Genomic DNA, 21,797 nt, shown 5'->3' with positions numbered 1-21,797 from the left:
TAATTTTTGCCAGAATCCAGTATTAATGTGGTGATTACAAAATGGTGATTTTTCTAAATCTGTCATTTCCTTCTGTATTATCTGCCGTGGATTCTTACTTCATGCAGTGGCTTATGATCTGGTACTATCATTAGTTACTTTGATGCTCGCATTTTCCAGGATTTGGCCGGTAGAAGCTTCTTCAAGCTGGCTCCAGTGCCCTTCTCACACTGTAATTTTGAGCACTTCCTATTTTTTTCCATCAGATGTTCCAGGTACAAGATGTGATTTCCCTGTTCTAGCTGGAGAATCAGTCATTTTTCCATGAGCACATACTTTTATATATTTATACTATCCATGCACACACACAGCACATTCATTTTTTTTTTTTTTTTTTTTGGAGACGGAGTTTCGCTCTTGTTACCCAGGCTGCAGTGCAATGGCGCGGTCTCGGCTCACCGCAACCTCCGCCTCCTGGGTTCAGGCAATTCTCCTGCCTCAGCCTCCTGAGTAGCTGGGATTACAGGCACGCGCCACCATGCCCAGCTAATTTTTTGTATTTTTAGTAGAGACGGGGTTTCCCCATGTTGACTAGGATGGTCTCGATCTCTTGACCGTGTGATCCACCCGCCTCGGTCTCCCAAAGTGCTGGGATTACAGGCTTGAGCCACCGCGCCCGGCCAGCACATTCATTTTTATCTGTAAATCACATTGCTGTCTCCCTCTCCACTTCAACCCTGCAGTGCTTGACCCTTTCCCAGTGAGAAGTCTGACTCCCAGGATCCTCAATATTTTGCGAAATTTATTGAGTGGAAATTTTGGAATGGTTGTTCCATACCCCTGTAAAAATAAAACCTATGAAGTAGAGTTCAGTATTTGTTTATAGTTATTTATGTATTAGACCAGGGGTATATAGTTATAATATATGTTTAAAAGTTCCTTTGGTGTGTGGTTATTTTGTGTTCATTTGATTTTTTTTTAAATTTTAAATCAGCACAGAAGTGGAGAGAATCATGTAACGAACCCCAGTGAACCTATTCCTGGTTTAACATTTATCCACACATGGCCAGCCTCATTTTATCTTTATTTCCTAATCTCTCTCCCCACATTATTTTGAAGCAGAAAATAATTTCTTTTTAAAATAATATTTGTGCTTTTAATCTTTTTACTCTAGTATAGCTTTCTATACTATCCTTAAAAAGTCCTTTTCCTGGAAGGGTAGCGAGTTATCTGAGTTGACCGTTCACAGCCAGTTACAGATTGAACTCCTCGCTCTACGCTTTCACCCCTTTTCACTACTGTACTTGACTAGTCTTAAATTTTTTTTCTTAATAAAAACATTTTTAAAGACTTTTTACTTATAATTTATATTTAGTGTTTAATGTACTACAAGTTGACTATGACTTTTTATCTATATAGCATCAAATAGTAAATATAGATCTCATGCTGGAAATGTCAACCTCCCTGGCAGCTGTAACACCCGTCATTGAAAGGGAAAGTGGAGGACACCATTATGTTAATATGACTTTACCTGTCGATGCAGCTGTATCTGTTGCTCCAGAAGAAACATGGGGAAAGTAAGTCTTTATAGTACCACTGCCACATCTAAATGAGGGCACTTCCCCACAGTAATCGGAACCCATGTTTATATATCCTGTAGGCATACCTAAGGTGTGCTTTTCTCCTTGTATACTGTTAACTGAAGAGCCATCTATTAATTAAATGGTTATTTGGAGGAAGTAGGGTAGCCTGCTAAAACCTGGAGGATTGGCCAGGCACGGTGGTGGCTCACGCCTGTAATCCTAGCACTTTGGGAGGCCAGGGCGGGGGGATCACGAGGTCGAGAGATCAAGACCATCCTGACCAACATGGTGAAACCCCACCTTTACCAAAAATACAAAAATTAGCAGGGCGTAGTGGCGCGCACCTAGAGTCCCAGCTACTCAGGAGGCTGAGACAGGAGAATCGCTTGAACCCAGGAGACTGAGGTTGCAGTGAGCCAAGATTGCACCACTGCACTCCAGCGTGGCCACAGAGCAAGACTCCATTCTCAACAAACAAGCAAACAAACAAACAAAACTGGAGGATTTCCCTTTATCCACAAAGAGCAAATACACAGTTTCTTTTATAATGCATAATTCAGACTTCCTTTAAAAAACCTGGTCCAATCAAGTTTTTTACTGTATTAAGGATATGTTAGCTCTGCACTTTTCTTTATTGTAGACACTATAACTTTTGTTAATACACTTATATATTCCCCCCACAGAGTTCGGAAACTTCTAGTTGATGCAATTCATAATCAACTAACTGATATGGAAAAATGCATTTTGAAATATATGAAAGGAACGTCTATTGTGGTCCCTGAACCACTGCACTTTTTATTACCAGGGAGAAAAAATCTTGTAACAATATCATATCCTTCAGGAATACCAGATGGTCAGCTGCAGGCCTACAGAAAGGTAAAACCAGTTCATTTATTCTTAGAAAAAAACAATAATAACTATCATTCATTTTGTGTTTAATTTTTTATTTCCAATAAATGCAACTTATTTTGTGATTTAACTTAAAAGTGTGGAAGTTATTAGACTATTAATTTTATATATTATTTAATTTCTGTTCTCATGAAACTTTAAGTATTAATGAAAAAGTGTTAGGTTGAACCTGTATGTTAACATTTTAATTCTAAATGTTCAGTGTGGTTCATATATTCTGTGAAATTTTAATATTTCATATAGAAATGAAAAGGTGCTTACATGCCTAAAGTAGCCGGTATTAACAAATTTCTATAACTTCCACATTTGTAAAAGAGACAAGATTACAGTTAGGGAAGGAAAATGATAACTTTGCTAATTCGGAGTAGGATTTACGGTAATAATACTTCACAAGTAAGGTTATTTGGGATTTATTAGAGGAATTTTGGAGTAAACATGACCAGCATTCGAAGTACCGAGATTTATTGGCAAAATGACTGGTTTTGGAGTACATCTTTTTGATATGTGGACTTGCTTAGAACCCATCAAAGTAGACCATGGGGCATCTTTCTAAGCTCTGTCCTTAGGAAGAGATAGAATTTAATACCCTGACCCTCTGCACATGGAGGTGACTTGATTTGTAGAAGCAATAGCTATAGTAGCTGATCTATTCAAACCACTAGAATACACAGAAGATACGATAAAGAACATGTCCGACTTTTTAAAGTAACTATTAAATGTTTTTATTCCATTGAGAAAATATCACGTTTTAAACATATATGTGTATTTATGTTCATGCCATGTTGGTTGGTTTTATATGACTAACTTCTCTGTAATTTAATCACTACCACTTAAAATATAAAATATTTATAAAGCACTCTAGCCATGATTTTTTCTAAATACTTTGATATGATTATTGTTAATTATAATTTACCCATTTACAAGGCTATTTCAAAATCAGTCTTTAGTCTAGATGTATTTTAACAGACTATGTTATAATAAATAATTATTTTAAAATTACCTCAGTTCTCTTACTCTTAACAATTTGTATTCATTTTTTTCTTCATTTATTTTCATCCTTCAAATGAAAATAAATCTTTCTTGGTTTTAGTTCAGTTTTCACCATCTTTGATGTTAGTGAATTAAAGCATAAGTGTTTGGAAACTTTTATAACCCATATATGATTTTCTGTGTTTTATAACATCTTTAGTTTATTTATTGACTAGGAATCTAAATCACCAACACCTTTTCTATTAATTCCGATTTCTTTTAGGAGTTACATGACCTCTTCAATCTGCCTCATGACAGACCCTATTTCAAAAGGTGTAATGCGTATCACTTTCCTGATGAGCCATACAAAGATGGTTACATTAGAAATCCACATACTTATCTTCACCCACCCAACATGGAGACTGGCATGGTGAGTTTAACTAATTATTTATGGGAGTCACTTGATCAGTTATGTTATTACTTGCTTTTTGTTGGTACCCGGTAGAAGACTTGATTCATTATGTATGTCATCCCTAAAACATGATTTATCTCTGTTAACAGACACTGCTTAAGACAGCAGTAATTAACAGTGGTCTAAAAAAGTTGATAATAGGTAGTATATACCACATTTCTCTTACTAAAATTCTCTTATTTTTTTAAAGCCTTGTCCCATTTTTTAATTCTGAACCTGAGAAATCATGCTAATTAAGGGCACTGTAGGAGAAGTCTTTTTTTTTTTTTTTGAGACAGCAGAGTCTCATTTTGTTGCCCAGGCTGGAGTGCAATGGCGCAATCTCAGCTCACTGCAACCTCCGCCTCCTGGATTCAAGCAATTCTCTTGCCTCACCTTCCTGAGTGTCTGGGGTTACAGGCACCTGCCATCGCACCTGATTAATTTTTGTATTTTTAGTAGAGACAGGGTTTCACCATGATGGCCAGGCTGGTTTTGAACTCCTGGCCTCAAGTGATCCACCCATGTAGGCCTCCCAAGGTGCTGGGATTACAGGTGTGCACCACTGTGCCTGAGCACTGCAGGATAAGTCTAATGAGGAACTAGACTTATTTTCTAGGTAGCATATACCTGGTTGCCAGGGATAGATCCTGATTAAAGGCAGCTCAAATAAGAATGAATTGGTGGAGGGTGGTGGAAGGGTTACTTTAAGGATACATGGAGGCCAGTGAGAAGGGACCTTATAAGCATCCAAGATTAGGAATGCCAGTACAGCTGGGCCTCCTAGAAACAGCAGCCCTGGGACTGGCAGCTGCCTTCAGTCTCTCTCCAGGACTACGTGGAGACCTCGGTGGCATTTCTGTTGCTTTCTGTGTATGCTTGGGATACTAAGTGGCCTGTTCTTAACTTTGACTCTGTTTTCTTGGCCTCATTCCCTCTACGTCTTCACTGTTTCAGCTTGTGTGTCACTTTTCCTGTTCTTTCTTAGCTGCCCAGCACATGCTTCGTTCTAACTGCATTTCCCGTTCCCGGCTACCTGGCTGACTCTGCACCCCTCAATTCAGATTCCCAAGAGAAAAAAAATGTGGCCATCATATCGTGGCATTTATTAATACCTTCTGGGCATCTAGGAGACCTGTGAGGAAATCTTAAGAATTAAGAGTGAATATATGATACAATACCTACCCTAGAGAGTTAGGGGCCCGCTTTTTATCTTAGTCATTAGAGTGTACTCAGGGCAGCAGATCCATTTGCAAAAGCTGTGGGCCAACCAGCTTCCACAGAAAGTTCCTTGCAAAAAGACCAGTTCCTAAGAAGAACTTGGACACACAGAAGGTGTTGAATGACTACTGACTGATTTTTGGCAATAAAATAGGTTCATTATATCTGTATTACAAAGACATAAGAAAAATACATACTATGCACATTTATCATGTAATATTTGATACGTACATATAACGCACAATGGGAAAATGAATACCAGGGAGCCCCTACCTAATTTAAGAAGCAAAACTTTACCAGTCTGACTGTGCCCTTTCCTTATCCATTCTCCTGCCTCCCCGACACGGTTCCAAGAGGAACTATTAGGGGTTTTGTGCTCATCATTTCCGTCCTTTTTAAAAAATAGTTTCACTATATATGCTACATATTAATCTCTGCAGTGGTGTGACCTTGGCTTACTGCAGCCTCCGCCTCCTGACTTCAGATGATCTACCCACCTTGGCCTCCAATATTAATATTGCATGTTTTTTACTTTTATAAAAATGGTATCATTCTGTTAGTAGTCTCTGCAACTTGCTTTTCCACTCAATGTTGCATATCATAGATTAATGTCTGGTATTTTGTTTAACCATAGTTCAGTTATCTTTCTGATTGTTTTCCAAGGTTTTTGCTGTTTAGACAATGAACATTCCTGTACCTCTCAATACATATGTGCAAGTTGTTAACACTCAGCTATATCTGCTTCATTTCTCCCTCTTTTTTTTTTTTCCCCTCTGAACCATTTCAAGGAAAGTTATATTATTTACCCTTGAATACTTTAGCACAAATCTTTCAACAATATAGATTTGCATTTATGAGACAAACTTAGTATGGTAATGATTCATTATTTTTGATTCCACCCCGGATTCCATTTGCTAATCTTTTATGATTTTTGCATCTATGTTTGTGAATGATACTGGCTTATAATTTTCTTCTCTCGTACTGTTCTTATTTCACTTTTTTCTTTTTTTGACGGAGTCTCACTCTTGATGCCCAGGCTGGAGTACAATGGCACGAACTTGGCTCACTTACAACCTCTGCCTCCCGGGTTCAAGTGATTCTGCCTCAGCCTCTCAAATAGCTAGGATTACAGGCACCCACCACCACGCCTGGCTAATTTTTTGTATTTTTGGTAGAGATGGGGTTTCATCATGTTGGCCAGGCTGGTCTCGAACTCCTGACATCAGGTGATCCACCCACCTCCCAAAGTGCTGGAATTACAGACATTTGCCACCACACCCAGCCTTATTTTGCTTTTTTATTAGCCATATAGTGGCTTGTTGAATTAGTTGGCTTAATATTCCCTCTTTTTTAGTTTTTTAGAGAATTTTTTTTTTTTTTTGAGACAGAGTTTCACTCTTGTTGCCCAGGCTACAGCACAATGGCTCAAAGTTTTTTTTCTTGTTGGTGGTGGTGGTTTTGAGACAGAGTTTTGCTCTTGTTGCCCAGGCTGGAGTGCCAGTGGTGTGATCTTGGCTTACTGCAGCCTCCGCCTCCTGACTTCAGATGATCTATCCACCTTGGCATCCAAACTGCTGGGATTACAGGCATGAGCCACTGTGCCTGGCCAATTTTCTTTCTAATGTAAGGTTTTAAATTTCAAGAAAAGCACTGCTTTTAGTGTATCTTACGGGGTTAATTTGAAGGAGTTTAGTTTTGTTCACTTCTAAGTATTTTTATATTTTTCTGTTATGGTTTTTCTTTTGTCTATGTATTATTTAGAAGTATTTGTTATGTCCAAATAGGTCAGAATATATTTATTTCCTTTTTTCTTTTTTTATTTTAACTGGTTTCTGACTCTTGCCTCCTGATCAGAAAGAATTCTAAGTGAAACTAACTTTAAAATTTATTCAAAGTTGTATTTGTTCCCTAAAAAAAAAAAAATCACATACTTGATGGCTTTAAACTACAGAAATGTATTGTCTCAGTTCTGGAGGTCCGAAAGCAGTATCACCCGGCTGACATCACAGTATCAACAGGGCCACCTTCCCTCCATAGGCTCTTGGGGACAATCCATTCCTTAACGCCTCCAGCATCTGGTGTCTGCCAGCATCCTTTGGTTTGTGGCCCCATCATTCTGATCACTGCCTCCTTCTCCTCCTATGCCCATCTCTTTTAAGGATATATGTGATTGTATTTAGGGCCCACTAGGATCCAGGATAATCTCCCCATCTTAAAATCCTTAACTTAATCATATCTATTAAGTTACGATTTTTCTTTTTCTTTTTTCTTTTACTATTTGGCATAGAGGAGGCATTCACAAGTTCCGGGGATTAGGATATATATACCTTTTGGGAGCCACTTTTCAGCCTACCACAGTGGTCAAGTTATAAATTTTTCTACCTCTGCTTGGGCAGAATATGTATTCTCTAATTGTTGGGTAAGGGTTCTATCTTTGCCCCTGTCTCTTCTCACCTACTTTTTAAAACATAGTATCAGTTTGGAGCCAGGTGTGGTGGTGTGTGCCTGTAATCCCAGCTACTCAGGAAGCTGAGACAGGAAGATCACTTGAGCCCAGAAGTTCAAGACCAACCTGAGCAACATAGGGAGGAGACCCAATCTCAAAAATACAGAAAGTAAAACCCAGATATTCTAAAAAAAAAAAAAAAAAAAGACATGCATTCTTAGCATTATAAGTAAGAATTTATATTATATTAATAATTTATTTATCTTAATTTTTGACCTTAGAGTCATCAAATAACATACCTGGGCTGTAATCATGGCAGGTTTATAAATTTGCACAGGCGTTCTTCCTGTGTCCCATGACATGGATCCTTCATTTGTTTGTTCATTCCTTTATTCCTTCCTTCCTTCATTCAGCATTTATTATTCAACAACATTTACATCAGCTGTGTGCAGGCATGTTGTAGAAGCTTGGGCCCAGAAGTGGATAAGACAGTGCATGTGCTCACTGAGCTCGCTATTACTGTAGGCAGGCGGATGGTTTTTAAATGATAAGTAATGTGTTGAGCAGTGATACGCTTTGTAAAAACAGAGAGGATGGATGGAGATGACGGGTGAGGTGAGGGTAGGGTGGTGAGAGAAGGTGTGGGCCATTTGTAGACTGGATGGTCAGGGCAGACCTCTGACATCTCAGTGGAGACCTGAGTGAAGTCAGAGTGCAAGCTGAACACTGATTTGGAAAAAAAGAGTTCCATTGTCCCTGGAATGTGGGAATTAAAAGTAGAGGGAGCAAAAGGGAGAAGTTTAGGAGATGAAATTGGACACGCCAGACGGCAGGTCCTGCTGGGCCCCTCGGTAAGGGCTTCAAACCTCAAATAAAGAGCCAAGAAGTCATAATGTTAAACCATAGATCTGTGAAGGCATTTTTATAAGGAACTAAAGTGACAATCTAACTCTAAGAACATTAAAACGTAATTCAGGCCGGGCGCAGTGGCTCACGCCTGTAATCCCAGCACTTTGGGAGGCCGTGGTGGGTGGATCACAAAGTCAAGAGATTGATATTATCCTGGTCAACATGGTGAAACCCCGTCTCTACTAAAAATACAAACAAACAAAAAAAAAATTAGCTGGGCATGGTGGCATGTGCCTGTAATCCCAGCTACTCAGGAGGCTGAGGCAGGAGAATTGCCTGAACCCGGGAGGCGGAGGTTGCGGTGAGCCGAGATCGTGCCATTGCACTCCAGCCTGGGTAGCAGGAGCGAAACTCCATCTCAAAAAAAAAAAAAAAAAAAAATCATTCAGGAGTATATACAGAATATGTACTTCTGTCCTAAGTTGCTATTTCACTGTGTTTCTTCTCTGTATATAGGTTTATGTGGTCCAGGGCATATATGGTTATCATCATTATATGCAGGATCGGATAGATGACAATGGCTGGGGCTGTGCTTATCGCTCTCTGCAGACCATCTGCTCTTGGTTCAAACATCAGGGATACACAGAGAGGTCCATTCCAACACACAGAGAAATCCAGCAGGTACAGAACACACCACTTTCAATTGTAATCGACTGTGCATTTCAGTAGCCTTTAATATTACATTGATGATTTTGTTACCTCATGGTGCAGACTTACTACTGTTTTGAAGAAAAAAATATTCTTTTACTGGTAATCAGGGAAAATGCCCTACATATGGTTTTTAATAGCTGTCTTGTGTATGGATTTTTTTATATGTTTAAACACATAAAGGCTCTAGTTGATGCCGGCGACAAGCCAGCAACATTTGTCGGATCACGGCAGTGGATTGGATCTATTGAGGTACAGCTGGTACTAAACCAACTGATTGGTATCACTTCAAAAATACTGTTTGTCAGGTAAGGACACTTTAGAAATTAGATAAATCACTTCAAAGTCACAGTCTGTCATTTTAATTAAAATAATAGAAAAATGGTGTCTTCCCTTATTTATTTTTATTCCTTTCCCTTCTTCCTTATTACCTCATTGCTTTATAAATCTCATTTTTTTTGACCTTAATTTTTTTTCAATTTTTTTTTGGAAGGCTCTGAGTTTATGAATAAACTTTGTAATGTAATGTATACTTGCATTATCTGGACCTAATTTTAGCCTAGAAGAGGAAACCTTAAAAATATATTAACGTTGAGTAAAGTCATAAAAATTCTATTAAGAGTTTCTTTGTGCTCCAGTCTTTTAAAAAGTTTGAGTTAAATGTTGATCTATAACTGATCTTTTTGTTTACCTTCTGTTCTTTTTCTTCCTAAGATGTTAATAATCCAGTAATATGTCCAAATAATATATTCATTTTATCTTCTTCAATGTATCTTAACCATAATTCTAATATTAAAATGAGAAACTCTAAATAAATTAAACATCATTTTCTATGAACATAACTAGCTTACTCCTGATTGTATGAGCTTGTTTTTTAAAATACATTTTCTTAAAAGAAAGAAAACCCCCCAAAAAAACAAATAAAATGCATTTTCTATTGTTAATTATAGTAAGATTGTTCTCATTGTATCAGTACCCAGTGGTTATGGAAATCAGTGGTAAAAAATGACAGACTGGCCGGGCACAGTGGCTCACGCCTATAATCCCAGCACTTTGGCAGGCCCCAGGCGGGTGGATCACCCGAGGTGTCAGGCATTCCAGACCAGCCTGGCCAACATAGTGAAACCCCATCTCTACTAAAAATACAAAAATTAGTCAGGCAGGTGTGGTGGCACATGTCTGTAATCCCAGCTACTCAGGAGACAGAGGCAGGAGAATCGCGTGAATTGAGGAGGCAGAGGTTTCATTGCCCTGAGATCGCGCCTCTGCACTCCAGCCTGGGTGATAGAGGGCGACTCCATCTGGAGGAAAAAAAGTGACAGCCTAAATAGCGAAGAACTTTATTTATAAAGTGACGGTTTTGGTACATTAAAACATTATACATTCCTCATTAAGCAAGAGCTAAGGTTTAGCACCACCTGGCACCTCCCACCCCAAAAATACCTCCCTTCATCAGCCCATCTTTCTTTCTCAAAAGTAAAAATTCTGATATTCCCTAAAAAAATAGTATGTTGCACTTGAAAACACTTTACAGTTTTCACAGTGATTTTACAGACATATATTTTAGTCGTAGACTCTTCTCCTTTATGTAGACAGGTCAGATATTTTGGGTCCCTATTTTTTTTTCCTTTTTTTTTGAGACGGAGTCTCACTCTTGTTACCCAGGCTGGAGTGCAATGGTGCGATCTCGGCTCACCGCAACCTCCGCCTCCTGGGTTCGGGCAATTCTCCTGCCTCAGCCTCCTGAGTAGCTGGGATTACAGGCACGCGCCACCATGTCCAGCTAATGTTTCATATTTTTAGTAGAGACGGGGTTTCACCTTGTTGACCAGGATGGTCTTGATCTCTTGACCTCATGATCCACCCGCCTCAGCCTCCCAAAGTGCTGGGATTACAGGCGTGAGCCACCACGCCCTGCTTGGGTCGCTATTTAAAGATGAAGAAATACAGACTAAGACATCTACCAGGAAGAAGACAAGAATCCAGGACTTAACACTTATTCTTCTGATTAAGTCCATCCATAAGAACTCCCTGAGCCTCAAGGTGATGTTTTAACTTAATGTTAAAAACCCAGGACCTCGGCTGGGCACAGTGGCTCATGCCTGTAATCTCAGCACTTTGGGAGGCTGAGGTGGGTGGATCACGAGATCAGAAGATCAAGACCATCCTGGCCAACATGGTGAAACCCTGTCTCTACTAAAAATACAAAAAGAAAAAATATATATATATACAAAAAGAGCGAGACTCTGTCTCAAAAAAAAAAAAAAACCCAGGACCTCCTTTATGCAGTTCAAGAAGCAGAAGATCAAGGTCTTCTAGCTTCTTTCCTAGCCCCTTTAGTGGCCTTAAGTATTTCAAATTTATGTTGCCTTAAATTGCAAGATTTGATTGCTCTCAGTTCCCTACCACTTAATTTTATTTATTTGCATTTATATATTTTTTCAATAACAACCCAGAAAAGAAAAGCATTTTTGTCTCCTAGCTCATTATTTGACCTTAGTGTTGGAAGTAGTTCATCTGATAGAAAATGGTTTCTTTCTAGCCAAGGTTCAGAAATGGCCTCTCAAGGACGGGAACTGGCTAATCATTTCCAAAGCGAAGGAACTCCAGTTATGATCGGTAAAGTGTTTCAGACATCTTTTTTGGTAGAATGAGTAGTATGTAAAACTTATAAATATTTAATGTTGCATAAAATCAGTCATTTTAAAAGTTTTGAAATTAACTTTTACACCATATGTATGGATCTCTGGATATTGAAAAAAATGTCCAAGGTGGCTTAAAGGTTACAAAAAAGATTATAATAACCAGAAGAAGTAAAGGCTGAGAAATGGTAGCTATGTTCAAACAATTAAAGAGCTGAGAGCAGTATTAAAAAGAGAAGGTGGTCCAGCTGAGCTTCGTATAAGTCATGACTCTGTCACTAACGCTGGCTTTGTGACATTTTGCAAATTACTTACCTCTCTGGATTTTATTTGTAAAATAAGACTGAATTAGCTGATCTAAAGATGCATAATTCTGTGAAGAACAAAACCGGTCCTGCGATGACAGAAGGCATGCTGAGACTAGTGTGTGAGAAATAGAGGCAGAAGTCAGGTGCAGTGGCTCACACCTGTAATCCTAGCACTCTGGGAGGCCAAGGCAGGAGGAGAGCTTGCATCCAGGAATTCGAGACCGGCCTGGGAAACATGGCAAGACCTCGTCTCTTCCAAAAAAAAAATTATAAAAATTAGCCAGCATGGTGGCAAAAGCCCGTAGTGCCAGCTGCTCAGGTGACTGAGGGGGGAGGATTGCTTGAGCCCAGGAAGTGGAGGCTGCAGTGAGCAAAGATCATTCTACTGCTCTCCAGCCTGGGTGACAAAAGTGAGACTCTGTCTCAAAAAAAAAAAAGGGAAATGGAGGCTGACGTCAGCAAAATATCAGAAAGAACTTAATGAATAGGTCAGGGCCCAGTAGCTCACACCTGTAGTCCCAGCATTTTGGGGGGCTGAGGCAGGTGGATCACTAGAGGCCAAGAGTTCAAGACCAGCCTGGCCAATAGGCAAAACCCTGTCTCTACTAATAATAGAAAAATTAGGCAGGTGTGGTGGCACACACCTATAATCCCAGCCACTTGGGCGGCTGAAGCAGGAGAATCGCTTGAGCCTGGAGGTGAAGGTCGCAGTGAGCCGAGATCACCCACTGTACTCCAGCCTGGGTGACAGTGCAAGACTCTGTCTCAAAAAAAAAAAAACAAAAAAAAAAACAAAAAAAAAACAGTGAAGTGCTGTATCCCTGGAGGTACTCAGGCAGCAGGACCATCTGCTGAGAGACGCACCACAGCGGTGACTGTTGCTCTGTTGGGAACCGTTTATGGCCCTTTCTAAATCTATATGGATATGATGGTGGAATATAAATTTTATGTGATTATAGCTATGACTGTATGTTTTATGTGTTAAAGCTGTCATTGTATCCTTTCAGAGTGTATCTGACATTGTGGTCCATTTAATGCTATTTTAGATCAGTTAATAGGCAAAGTAATCTGTCTTTTTCAATTGAATAGGCATGTGACATTTGCTGATACCTTATTTGTATTTCCTGTTTCTTCTATAGGGGGAGGAGTTTTGGCCCACACAATACTGGGAGTTGCATGGAATGAGATTACAGGGCAGATAAAGTTTCTGATTCTAGATCCACATTATACAGGCGCTGAAGACCTGCAGGTTATTTTGGAAAAGGTAAGTATCCATTTCACACGGCAGAGAACCTAGAAAGGGAGGATGGCAAACTGGTCAACGTGGTGAAACTCCGTCTCTACTAAAAAATACAAAAATTAGCCAGGCATGGTGACAGGCGCCTGTAATCCCAGCTCTTCAGGAGGCCGAGACAGCAGAATTGCTTGAACCCGGGAGGTGGAGGTTGCAGTGAGCTGAGGTCACGCCATTGCACTCCAGCCTGGACGACAAGGGCAAAACTTCATCTCAAAGTTTTTAATGTGTGTAGTCCAACTCTCTTATATCCTCAGTTTACTAAAGTCTCTTGTTTACAATAAGGGTAAAGACTAACAGGATAGAAATGTGTTCTTACAGTCTTAAGTGTTTTCTATTTCCTTGCTTTCCTCTTTCACAACATTTGGAATTTGAAGTCTATAAAAGGTTTTTGACTGGTATCTTACTGAATATAGTAGCGATATTCTTGTTCTGTAGCAAGGTGTTCATTCATTATTTATTAAGTACCTAATCAATGCCAGACACTGTCCTAAGCACTAGCGGTATTAGAAGGTTTTTAGGGAGCTAAACACTTAGTGTAGGACTCTCAAGAAAAAAAAAAAAAAAAATGGGCCAGGCGCGGTGGCTCACGCCTGTAATCCTAGCACTTTGGGAGGCCGAGGCGGGTGGATCACGAGGTCAAGAGATCGAGACCATCCTGGTCAACATGGTGAAACCCCGTCTCTACTAAAAATACAAAAATTTGCTGGGCATGGTGGCACGTGCCTGTAATCCCAGCTACTCAGGAGGCTGAGACAGGAGAATTGCCTGAACCCAGGAGATGGAGGTTGCGGTGAGCCGAGATCGCGCCATTGCACTCCAGCCTGGGTAACAAGAGCGAAACTCCGTCTCAAAAAAAAAAAAAGGAAAAGAAAATGCTATCTCAGGCAGGTTTACGCGGCCGATGCTATAGCGGCACTCTGTAGAAGCAGTGGAAGCCGCCTTCCAGGTAGATGAGTGTGTCCAGGGCTAGGTGAAGAGGTGAGGCTGGAAGGACATGCCAAGCTCAGTCCAAAAGGGTAGTCTTTGTGAGCAGGCATTTAGATTTTTTTTTTTAAAGGCAGGGAGAAGTCTTAATTATTTTCATCCTAAAATTTGGGGCCCTGCACTAGACGGGATTATCTAGATAAGGTTTCTGAACAATTAGAGTAAGGGGGTGTCCTTGGTTCCTTTCTCTGAGAATTGCAGTCTCCATCTTTGCTAGTTCTATTTCTACAGAACTTTGCAATAACAGAAACCTCCTCGCTCTGTTTGTACACAAGAAACTATGTAGCCAAGGTCCTGCTATCAGAACTACTGATTCACTTGACACCAAGAACCCAGGAGGCGAGAGGAGAGTCCATCTCTGCCTGACCTCTTTACCCTCCTGTGGTGCTTTCGTGTTTGAAGTTCCCAGGCTGGTCATCTCACAGGAAAGAAGCATGTGCCAAGCACTGTCACCCTGTACAGTCCCATTCCGACACCCTCTCTACCCATCTCTCCTTTAAAAAGTTCAGATCTGGTTACCTGGACAAGGCCTTCATGTGTAAAAGGATCAAAAAATGGTTAAAGGCTGGGTGTGGTGGCTCATGCCTGTGATCCTACCACAGTGGGAGGCCGAGGTGGGTGGATCACTAGGTCCAGAGATTGAGACCATCCTGGCCAACATGGTGAAACCCTGTCTCTAGTAAAAGTACAAAAAATTAGCCAAGCATGGTAGTGTGCACCTGTAGTCCCAGCTACTTGGGAAGGTGAGGCAGGAGAATCGCTTGAACGTGGGGGGGCAGATGTTACAGTGAGCCGAGATCGTACCACTGTACTCCAGCCTAGGCGACAGAGCAAGACTCCATCTCAAAAAAAAAAAAAAAAAAAAAGATTAAAACAGATAGTATGAGGAGTCTTTTTTGTATTTGTTAAGAAAACAGACTTTAGGACATTAAATTAATAGACAAAGTTTTGCTGAAAGAGATGATAAACAGAATATTGGTTACCTAGGGAGAGTGGGAGGTAGGACTGGGAGAGGCTTTTTTATTTTTATCTACTTTTTTTTTTTTTTGAGATGGAGTTTCGCTCTTGTTACCCAGGCTGGAGTGCAATGGCACGATCTCGGCTCACCGCAACCTCCGCCTCCTGGGTTCAAGCAATTCTCCTGCCTCAGCCTCCTGAGTAGCTGGGATTACAGGCACGCGCCACCATGCCCAGCTAATGTTTTGTATTTTTAGTAGAGACGGGGTTTCACCATGTTGACCGGGATGGTCTCGATCTCTTGACCTCGTGATCCACCCGCCTCGGCCTCCCAAAGTGCTGGGATTACAGGCTTGAGCCACCGCGCCTGGCCTATTTTTTTTTTTTTTAACAACGTGTATCTTATTTAGGAAGGAATAAGGCCACTGCTTGTCACTCACTTGGTGGTATTTTCAGAATCCTCAGCTAGCCTCCTCGCAAGGATTTCTTAAAGCATTTCATTTGAGAATCATATAATACAGACCAGTTACTGATTTTTTCTTCGAGTTTTCTTCTTTAATAACTCAGTGGCCCTAGAAGAAATCTCAGAACTTTTCATACTCTAAATGCGATTTTGTTTGAAAATAATTTTTTCTGCTGGCGAAAAGGATGAATACTGACATGCAGCATAGAAAGTACAATTGAGTAACACTTGGGATTTGAAAAGGAAAGGGCACAGAGTGCCAAGCGTGGGGCAAGCTGAGGGTTCTCACTACCGTATTTCCGTTCTAAGATGCCACTGAATGCTGGCTGCCACACTCCTTTACGGACGATGAAGTCAGACTGGCAGTTCACCTGTCACATGCCATCAATTGCAAGTGGTAAAACTATACATCTCAGATCGGTAAAGTGTGGCACTTGGAATAACAGTTACTATAAGTCAGTTTTTATTTTTTAATAATTTTTATGATGATTATTTACAATTAAAAGAATATAGACTTAAAAGTTCAAAAAGCTACCTCAAAGGGACCCAGATAAGTTTCTTTTCTATGCCTAGTAGGAATTCAAATCCTTGAATGACAAAGGCGTTTAGAGGCTTCTTCCAAGGTCCTGCTGACACAGGGTGATGTGAGATAATCTTGCAACTTTATAAAAGGCTTTCCTTTCCCTTCTCCCCTATCCAGGGCTGGTGTGGATGGAAGGGCCCAGACTTTTGGAACAAGGATGCATACTATAACTTATGTCTTCCTCAGCGACCAAATATGATTTAAAATATATTAGATCGAAGACTGCAGTAGAGTGGTATCATAAATTTGTGAATAAAGAATCAGTTTAATTTCACATTAAATCCTGGCTCTAGTTTAACGGTTTAAAATATGACCTTTTTCAAAGGTTGTAAATACTGCACGGAGAATGTATTTTTCAGACATCCCTTTAATAACTTAAAAGACAAAGCATACACAACCAGCATATTATAGGCATGTAAATACATGTGTTCTTAAATGGATCTTCACTTGGAAGAAAGGATTTCCTCCTTCTCAGAAGAAGTTTAGACACATATGGTAAGCCAAAAGCTGGAGCTTACACATCTGCATGAAATGAAGGCGTTTCTTCAGACTTCTTCATAACCCACGTGACATCTGTTTTTAAAAAATGTATTACCATTAAGAACTTTTTTTGAAAAAAGAGTTTTATCACCAAACTTCTACCATGCGGGCACATGTTTGGTCTCTAGAGTCTAGTAAGTATAACCAGTATTACAACGTTAATGGAATAATAAATGCTATGCACGCAAGAGACCACGGAGGGAGGAACAGAGCAGTAGCTCGGAGTTACTTACCGACGCTTCCTTTTCCCACTGATATTTTCTACACTTCCAAAACCTCGTTTCTGTCTGAGCACAGGAACACAGTCATCCCTATCAGAGTGTTCACTTGATTTTCTTGTCTGCGTACATTTAATTGTTGTAAGAAACTTGGCACATTCTGGAAATCCACACGACCAAGCGAGATCTTCAGCTGTTTGCCCATTCTTATTACATAAACTGAAAATGTGAAAAAAAATTTAGTTAAATCAAAAACTGAACTTCTAAAGTGTTTTTTTAGTATCTTACAAAGGAATTTTGGGCTCATACAAATGTTGGTTGCAGAACAGAAGAGGTAAAGAACGCATAGGGAAATTGCATTTTTGGTCATTTTGTATCCTCAGCAGCTAACAGAATCCAGCATAGACTGGGCATTCCATTTTTGAATGAAGAATTATTTGATGTTGAATACAGTGGATGAGTACCCAAAGGTAGTCCATGAGAACTATAGAATGGGTTTTCCTAAACCGACACTGAAGTAGAATACCGTCTAATGAACAGAATTGCAACTCTGACTGCTCAGGATCTTTCTCCTTCCTCGAACTGAATATTATTCGAACCAAAAGCCTAAGTTAACATTTAAATGACAACACTAAATTACCAACTAGGCAAGCATTATTTTTGAAAGCACATGTAACTATGCTTCAGGAGTCTGATTATTTAATCCAAGAAAACATAAAATGAGAAGCCACTGATGTCATACTCACTCAATTTGGGCATCACTGGCCACAAGCAGGCTAAGGCACTCCAGGCTTCCAACCTTTGCTGCCTTGTGTAGTGGAGCTTCTCCTAAAACATCCTTAAGGTAAGACAGTGCGTTTTAGAGTCTCCCAAAAATACTTTCTAATGGTGAATGACATCTAATATTAGCTATTTAAGGAAGCTATTTAGAACTGCATTGTATGGACTGAAATTTTAATTCAAGCTTTTTATTTTTGTGGTTTTTTTTTTCCTTCTGTAAGCTGTAAAAGCTTTTTATTTTTTGATAAGGTCTTTTAGTTTGCTTTTTCATACAGTTTTAATTAATAAAAATGTGTGGGGCCAAGTGCCGTGGCTCACGCCTGTAATCCCAGCACTTCGGGAGGCAGGCAGATCACCTAAGGTTAAGAGTTCAAGACCAGCCTAGCCAACATGGTGAAACCACATCTCTACTAAAAATGCAAAAATTAGCTGGGCGTGCTGGTGTGCACCTGTGATTGCAGCTGCTAGGGAAGCTAAGGCAGGAGAATCACTTGAACCCAGGAGGCAGAGGTTGCAGTGAGCCGAGATCACACCATTGCACTACAGCTTAGGTGACAAGAGCCACGCTCCACCTCAATAAACAAACAAATAAAAACTTGTAGCCATAGCCACATACATTGAAATATAAGCAAATAAAAACAGAGTTGTCCCAGAAAAGTTTACAATTTAAAATTCCCCATGCTTAAATACTTAATGGAAGATGCAAACTGCAGTAAGAAAGTTCTTTAGGAAATTACAATGGTTGTGGACATACCTCACAAGTATTTAAATTGCTGCAGGGAGACTTGGTAATATAGCTATTACTTCTTTTGAAATAAACTGTAGATCTATGCTGTTCAGTAAGATAGTCAGGCCGGGCGCGGTGGCTCAAGCCTGTAATCCCAGCACTTTGGGAGGCCGAGGCAGGTGGATCATGAGGTCAAGAGATCAAGACCATCCTGGTCAACATGGTGAAACCCCGTCTCTACTAAAAATACAAAAAAAAAAAAAAAAAAACTAGCTGGGCGTGGTGGCGCATGCCTGTAATCCCAGCTACTCAGGAGGCTGAGGCAGGAGAATTGCTTGAACCCAGGAGGCGGAGGTTGCGGTGAGCCCAGATCGCGCCATTGCACTCCAGCCTGGGTAACAAGAGCAAAACTCCATCTCAAAAAAAAAAAAAAAAAAAAAAAAAAAATAGTCAACAGCCACTTAAAGCTACAGTATTTGAAATGTGGCTAGTCTGATTTGAGATATGCTGTCACACCAGAATGTGAAGACACAGAATAAAAGAATATGTAAAATAATCTAATCAATTGCTTTATATTGATTACATATTGAAATGATAGTATTTTGGGGTTTTTTTGTTTTTATTGAGACAGTCTCACTCTGTCTCCCAAACTGCATCCAGTGGTGTGATCTCGGCTCACTGCAAACTCTCCCTCCCAGGTTCAAGCACTTCTCCTGCCTCATCCTCACCAGTAGCTGGGATTACAGGTACCTGCCACCATGCCTGGCTAATTTTTTTGTATTTTTAGTAGAGATGGGTTGCTCCATGTTGGCCAGGCTGGTCTTGAACTCCTGACTTCAGGTGATCCTCCTGCCTTCTCCTCCAGCCTGTCCATGTTGGACAGGCTGAGCTTGAACTCCCAACTTCAGGTGATCCACCCACCTCGGCCTCCCAAAGTGCGGGGATTACAGTCGTGAGCCAGTATACCCAGCCGTGAATTGATAATATTTTGGACCAATCGGATTACATTCCTCAAATTTCATGTTTCATTTCACTTTTTTAATGTGGCTACTTAAAAATTTGAAATTTCTCATGTCCTCACATCGAGGCTGGGGGGGCGGGGACATTTAAAATTACATCTGTCGGCTGGGAAGGGCGGCTCACGCCTGTAATCCCAGCACTTTGGGAGGCCGAGATGGGTGGATCACTTGAGGTTGGGAGTTCAAGATCAGCCTGTCCAACATGGAGAAACCCCGTCTCTTTAAAAAAAAAAAAAAAAAAAAATACATTCACGTCTTGCATTCTGTTTCTATTGGACATCACTGTTACAGACATGTTTATAATAGCTGAAAGGAACTGGTGTTCTTGGTGTCTGAGAAATGTTTGTGTGGATCTAGGAGGGAGGGAAGAGCTGTACACAGCAACAATCAGTTACCTAGTTACCTGCTGGTTGAGGTCAGCGCCCGTTTGCAGCTGCCAGAGGAGAAAGCAAGCAAGGCCGCCTCCTGCGGCCAAGTGGACAGGCGACTGCTTGCAGGGATCCGGGGGTGCGTTGACCGAGGCACCTTTCTCTAGCAAATGCTTAAGACCATCCACCTGCGGGAAGAGAACAGATCCAGCACCCCTCTCACTTCTGTCCAGTCCCGCGCCCCTCCGGGCTGGAAAACTCCCCCGACTTCAAAACCAGCTCTGACGGGGCGTGACCAGGCAGCGTCCAGCGGCGAGTCCCCGCGTTCCCGATAAGACGGTCTGGAAGCTTGAGCCTGCAGGACAAAAGCTCGGGCTCTGTGAGCCCAGGTCTTACCTCGGGGTTGCAATCGAGCAACAGCATTTTCCGCCTACGGCAGATGACACAAGTCCTCGGGAGTGCAGAGCAGTGGGACACTCGCCGCACCTCGGCAGGTAAGAGTGCGCGGTCCCGCCCCAGCACCGGAGAATTTAAAGACCGCTGGGACTTGCGGGCCGGCCCTTGGCAGCTGCGCCCGAGCAGCCTAATCCACAGCAGCCGGGACCCGGTCCAGCCCAGCAACGGCAGCACGTACACAAACACTGGCACGTGGAGCCCGGCGCCGGGGGCGGGGGAAAGGGGCGGGGGCGCGGGGCCATCCGCCGATTGGCCAGCTGCGGAGGCGCCGGGCCCGCCCACCCCACGTAGCCTCAGCGCGCGTGCGCAAAGCAAGTCAGCGGGCGGGGTAGGACGGGCGTCGGGGTGGGTGGGTTCTGCGGCCGCCATGAGGCGTGCAGAGTGTGACACGTCTCACGGTAACGCGTCCGCCCTTGGATCCTTCTGGAGAAGCGGGAGTTTCGGCCGCAGTTTTGGCTCTGCCTACGCGCACGTAACCAGAAAACGGGAAGCCACAGGCAGCTCCCGGCGCCGGGGAGCGCAAGTTCCTTTCCCTCCCGCGCCGTCGCCCTCTTCCCAGCCCGGGAAGTGGAGGCAGGGTCGAAGGGCCCGAATCCCAGGGGATGGCTGTCCCGAGCGGCAGCGGCCGAGCCCGGCCCGCCGAGGGACCCTCGGCGAGAGGCCGCTCACGCCGGGGCCGTCACGCCGGTCCACTCCGGGCGCTCCTCCGGGAGGGCGGGTCCGGCCGCGCGCGACTGAGACCCGCGGGGCTGGCTAGGCCGCTCTGCTGCGGCGCGGGCGCGGTCTGGCGTGCGCGACCCGACCCGATGGCAGCCGCGGGTGTCGGAGCTGCTCCCCGGGCTCGCCCTGCGCCTCCTTCCGGGAGGATCCGCCTAGAAACAGACTCTGGCCGAGTGTTCCTTTTTCCCTGCATTTTTATTTAGTGGTCCCCTTCCGTTGGTGCATTTATGATGATGTTAGAAGACAAGCTCAAGCTTGTCCTCTAAAGAGAAGTGGTCTTTCCATTCTAATTTTGGTTTTGTCGTGAGAGCCATACAATCTGCGATTGCAAGTTTGTTACTATTCTTAGTCACCCAAGGGTAGTTTTACGCGTTTTTATTCATAGGAATATTTGAACATAAATGTGTGTTCAAGTATACCGAATCGTTCTTATAGTCCATATTTTTAACGTTTAATCTATTCACAATACCTTTCAATGGTGTTCAAAGAATAGCACTGCAGAGATATTGTCGGAGATTTGTGAGGTGAGCACATGTCCATATTGCCGATTTCCCTTTTATCAAATCAATAAGCACACTGCTTTTTTCTTTTTTAATTGTACTTTAGGTTCTGGGGTCCAT

At 41.9% G+C, this 21,797-nt stretch overlaps 2 protein-coding genes across 3 annotated transcripts in view; one reads left to right on the top strand and one right to left on the bottom strand.

Annotated features, from left to right (window-relative positions):
* UFSP2 (UFM1 specific peptidase 2) overlaps positions 1–21,797 on the top strand; it is a 41,378-nt gene that overhangs the window by 9,211 nt on the left and 10,370 nt on the right. For both annotated transcript variants that reach the window (XM_003933835.4, XM_074396714.1), the window contains exons 5-12: positions 1,399–1,556; positions 2,246–2,438; positions 3,724–3,870; positions 8,924–9,088; positions 9,299–9,423; positions 11,658–11,734; positions 13,205–13,329; positions 16,467–20,495. In XM_003933835.4, the coding sequence (XP_003933884.1) occupies positions 1,399–1,556; positions 2,246–2,438; positions 3,724–3,870; positions 8,924–9,088; positions 9,299–9,423; positions 11,658–11,734; positions 13,205–13,329; positions 16,467–16,553 (1,077 nt within the window). In that variant the 3' untranslated portion in view covers positions 16,554–20,495. The remainder of the gene's footprint in view (positions 1–1,398; positions 1,557–2,245; positions 2,439–3,723; positions 3,871–8,923; positions 9,089–9,298; positions 9,424–11,657; positions 11,735–13,204; positions 13,330–16,466; positions 20,496–21,797) is intronic.
* On the bottom strand, positions 16,699–20,478 carry ANKRD37 (ankyrin repeat domain 37). The gene is made up of 5 exons (XM_003933840.4): positions 20,398–20,478; positions 20,037–20,189; positions 17,854–17,945; positions 17,123–17,326; positions 16,699–16,922 (listed from the first exon to the last, which is right to left on the bottom strand). Exons 1-5 carry the CDS (start codon positions 20,422–20,424, stop codon positions 16,895–16,897), a joined length of 504 nt encoding a protein of 167 aa, XP_003933889.1. The 5' UTR covers positions 20,425–20,478; the 3' UTR covers positions 16,699–16,894.

The sequence above is a fragment of the Saimiri boliviensis genome, chromosome 3 (genome assembly GCF_048565385.1).
Source record: "Saimiri boliviensis isolate mSaiBol1 chromosome 3, mSaiBol1.pri, whole genome shotgun sequence".
Classification (NCBI taxonomy): domain Eukaryota; kingdom Metazoa; phylum Chordata; class Mammalia; order Primates; family Cebidae; genus Saimiri; species Saimiri boliviensis.
This window is presented reverse-complemented; position numbering and strand designations above follow the sequence as displayed.

What these genes read in the sequence shown, in the direction of transcription:
- ANKRD37 (XM_003933840.4), bottom strand. Translation starts at nt 20,424, where the DNA reads ATGCTGTTGCTCGATTGCAACCCCGAG. An exon ending in TGCTCGATTGCAACCCCGAG is followed by an intron (nt 20,190 to 20,397) that starts GTAAGACCTGGG and finishes CTCTTCCCGCAG; the next exon opens with GTGGATGGTCTTAAGCATTT. An exon ending in AGTGGGAAAAGGAAGCGTCG is followed by an intron (nt 16,923 to 17,122) that starts GTAAGTAACTCC and finishes TTTTAAAAACAG; the next exon opens with ATGTCACGTGGGTTATGAAG.